This window comes from Limulus polyphemus, unplaced genomic scaffold (assembly GCF_000517525.1).
Source record: "Limulus polyphemus unplaced genomic scaffold, Limulus_polyphemus-2.1.2 Scaffold184, whole genome shotgun sequence".
NCBI classification, from domain to species: domain Eukaryota; kingdom Metazoa; phylum Arthropoda; class Merostomata; order Xiphosura; family Limulidae; genus Limulus; species Limulus polyphemus.
The window spans coordinates 453,146-456,538 of NW_013665794.1; the positions used below are offsets into that span (position 1 = coordinate 453,146).

The following is a 3,393-nucleotide window of genomic DNA, read 5'->3' on the forward strand; positions in this document are numbered from 1 at the left end:
ACCCGACTCGCAATCTGCGGGTCGTGGGTTCGATTCCCTGTCCCACCAAACATGCTTTCCATTTCAGCTGTGGGGGCATTATAATGTGATAGTCAGTCCCGTATATTCGTAAAAGAGTAGCCCCAGGGTTGAATGTAATGGTTACCACATTGCACATATCTCATAGTAACTTTTATATGATTTGTGAATAAATAACTAAACAGCCAACTGTATACCTGCTTTTTCCACTCTCTGTATGTATGTATATATATATATAGAGAGAGAGAGATATACACACAAACGAAGGTTTTTGATTTGTAATCTTGGTAAGTAACTGTATATTTTCATTTGTAATTATTGTAGTTTTTACTGGTATTGATTCACAAGCTTTTCAAGATCATTTGGTTAATGCTAGGAGATCTTGTGTAGCTTCTCTTTACTAAACTTATCTGTCAAGCTTTATTAATATCATAGTCTATCCTTAAGAACAATATTTCTTACTTGTATTTTTCTCATGGTATGTTAATCATAAAAATTTTACATAAAGTTTTATGCATAAGTATTCTACTTCATGTAACTGACAACAAAAAGAAATGCCATAGAAGCAGCTATTATACATCATCTATTTATCTTAGCATTTTGCTTTATAATTTTGAAATTACATGTCACAGTATTGTGGGAAAAATTTTCACACACAGGGTTGAAGGGGAACAATTGTTCTTGAACAACTTTTGGGAAGAGCAGGTAACTATCACGTTGTTTGCTCTTTCTTCAAATAAAATTCCTGCCATGTTATGTTTTTTTTTTTTTTTTGTGTGTGTATATTTTAAAGAACCTCATAATTTAAGAACTCAAAACATTTAGAAAAGTAGAAAATCATCCATCTGGCAAAAGAATGAATAAAAATGCATTAATTAAACAATATATTTCGTATGAAAACCTTTGTATCATATTTCTTATAAAGTAGATTGACATAATTCTCCAGTATCACATTTAATGCATTCACCTCTTACTCTGGAGAATCAGCTGCTTCTAAAATTCTAAAAAGACCAGAACTTTTATCAGTTTTACTTCATGAAGTTAGTTTGCTGAGTATAAACATTAATGCTGTGTACATTGTTGGATATTATATACATTTAAAGATAAAATTTGAATGTTTAAAATTCTATCCTTAAATACATTAGATATTAAAGACATTGTGGTAAGTTTCAGCTTTTGGGAATTAGCAGTTCTTTTTATAGTTCTGATGTGTGTGTATCTGGAATTGTATTATAATGGCCCTATTTCATGACATTTTTTGATTTATACATGTATTCAAACATTAAAGAAACATATTTTGGAAATTGCACATGTGCCCCCCAAAAGGTGTAGCTGAAAACTATAGGTAGCACTGCTTTATTTTTCTGTATGTACCCATTTGTACATGAATAAAGAGGTGACACAATGAAAAAGTACTAGGAGAAATAGCCTTTAAGCTAAAATGTATTTTCCTTTTAATAGGTTGTGATTTGTTTTTGCATTACATGATGCTGTAATTTATTATTTATTATGAATATTTTGAAACATTACAGTGTAGTTATAAACTTAGTTTGTGTTTCCTTAAATAGTATTTATATTATTCTTTACTACTTAGTTTATTCCATGCAGCTAGTTGTTTAATTAGAATGCAAATTAAAATCAGGCTGCATATGACTCAGGACAGTATTCAACCTTCATGTTATATCTTTGTTTCACCAAATATGACCATGAGAGTTACTTCTAGCCTGTTCATATTGTTAACTGTCTGTTTTTTAGATATCTAAGAATGATTTATTAGCTCTGGACTTTGAAGGTGTACTTAAGTACTTCCGTGTTTCACTTCCAAAGAAATACCGTACTGAGGAAATGGCTCGTCAGGTGTTGAACACAGCTGTCAGAGTAAAAGTATGTTTAACAGCTTTAACATATTAGTTATGATGAGATTTGTGTATAAAAATCATTCTTCATTCCTAGTATTTGACATGAGTATGTAAGGTAAAAATATCTATTCCGATATGGCACTTACCTTGTTCAGTGATGCCCTCTATATTTGAACATTTTCTTTACGCATGCCACAAGCCTTGTGCTCCCCCCTATTGGAATTGAAAGATTCCAACATGTCTCTCATGCAAATCATCATGTGTCACTTCTCCACCAATAGGAGCTTAACATGCTCATTTGACACACATGACTCCCTCTATACTCCTCTACTGAAATATTACTTCTCATTTGGTAGTGCTCGTGTTCAGAAGTTTTGAATTTTGCTCTCGTGTGCTTCGTCGTCGTAACTTTAACAGTTTTTTCTACTCGTTTTTGCTTATACAGCTGACAAATTTATTTTCAATTACTTTTTAGTCTTTATTTATTTTTTAATGTTGTATTATCTATCAGACATTTTGTTTGATATCGTATTTCCAATGAATTCTGAGGTTAATGTGACCACTTCAGGTTTTAAGCCTACTATGAGCACTTTTTTTTGCCATTGCTGCAGGTGGGGTGACCTGTCATTGGATTTATCTGTAATTAATTGCTGGGAGATTGATTGTTATATGGGTCAAACACCTTCTCCTGATGTTGCCCCACTTCCTCATGAACAATCCAAACCTGTTTGTTCTGGTAAAGATTTGATGGCCTTTTTCCACCTCTGGATTTTTCCGTGTCTTCCTATGCCTCACCTGCAGAATCAGCTAGGCCTATCATGTTGTTTTTGGCTATATTTCTCAGGTATGTGATGTTTTATCCCTTTCCCTGGACATTAGGGTTCATGTTGCACATTTTGCTTCCTAATTGGTTGAAGGTGCTAGCATACTTTGCCCTTGCAGGCTATGGATCAGTTTGCTTTGGCATACCATCATGCAGACTGTCCATTTCTAGAATATCAGTTATTTGGGTCTATTTTGCCTGTAAGGGAGCACTCCCTGATTTTCTGTTTCATTCTCCCATGCCCAGTTTTCATGCCTTTGTCTTACCCTTACTCCCCTTTTGTATTTATCTACCATACATCTCCTTTCTGAGGCTAAGCACTGAAATCCTGAGAGTTTTTCAAGCGATAATCTCTCACCTTCCTCATGTGGTTTCTCCATTGTTGGGATCTTCTGGGTCATGATACGGCTTTGTCACAGGTTTGTTGGCTGTCCACTTATCTCAGGGTGTTCCATTTAGCCCTTCTTTTCAACCATATCCCAGGCACTTTCGAATTATGTGTGGAATCCCTGCATCATCACACTATCTTTTTCTTTTTGGGTTTCTTGTTGATTGCAGTCAGAATCATGACAAGCTCTATTCCTGTTTCCCATCCTAGTCCCCTCAGTTCTTACCTATTCCTTCTTCCAGGGTTCCGAATTTTGTTGTTTTCTGCAACATAGATCGGCATGATGACGACAGTACCGGTGACTA

General features: G+C 34.6%; 1 protein-coding gene across 1 annotated transcript in view; it reads left to right on the forward strand.

The window, feature by feature from the left end:
- LOC106478143 (rab GTPase-activating protein 1-like) overlaps window positions 1-3,393 on the forward strand; it is a 59,901-nt gene that overhangs the window by 22,630 nt on the left and 33,878 nt on the right. Inside the window, exon 8 of the mRNA XM_013938661.2 lies at window positions 1,774-1,902. Coding sequence (XP_013794115.2) covers window positions 1,774-1,902 — 129 coding nt within the window. The remainder of the gene's footprint in view (window positions 1-1,773; window positions 1,903-3,393) is intronic.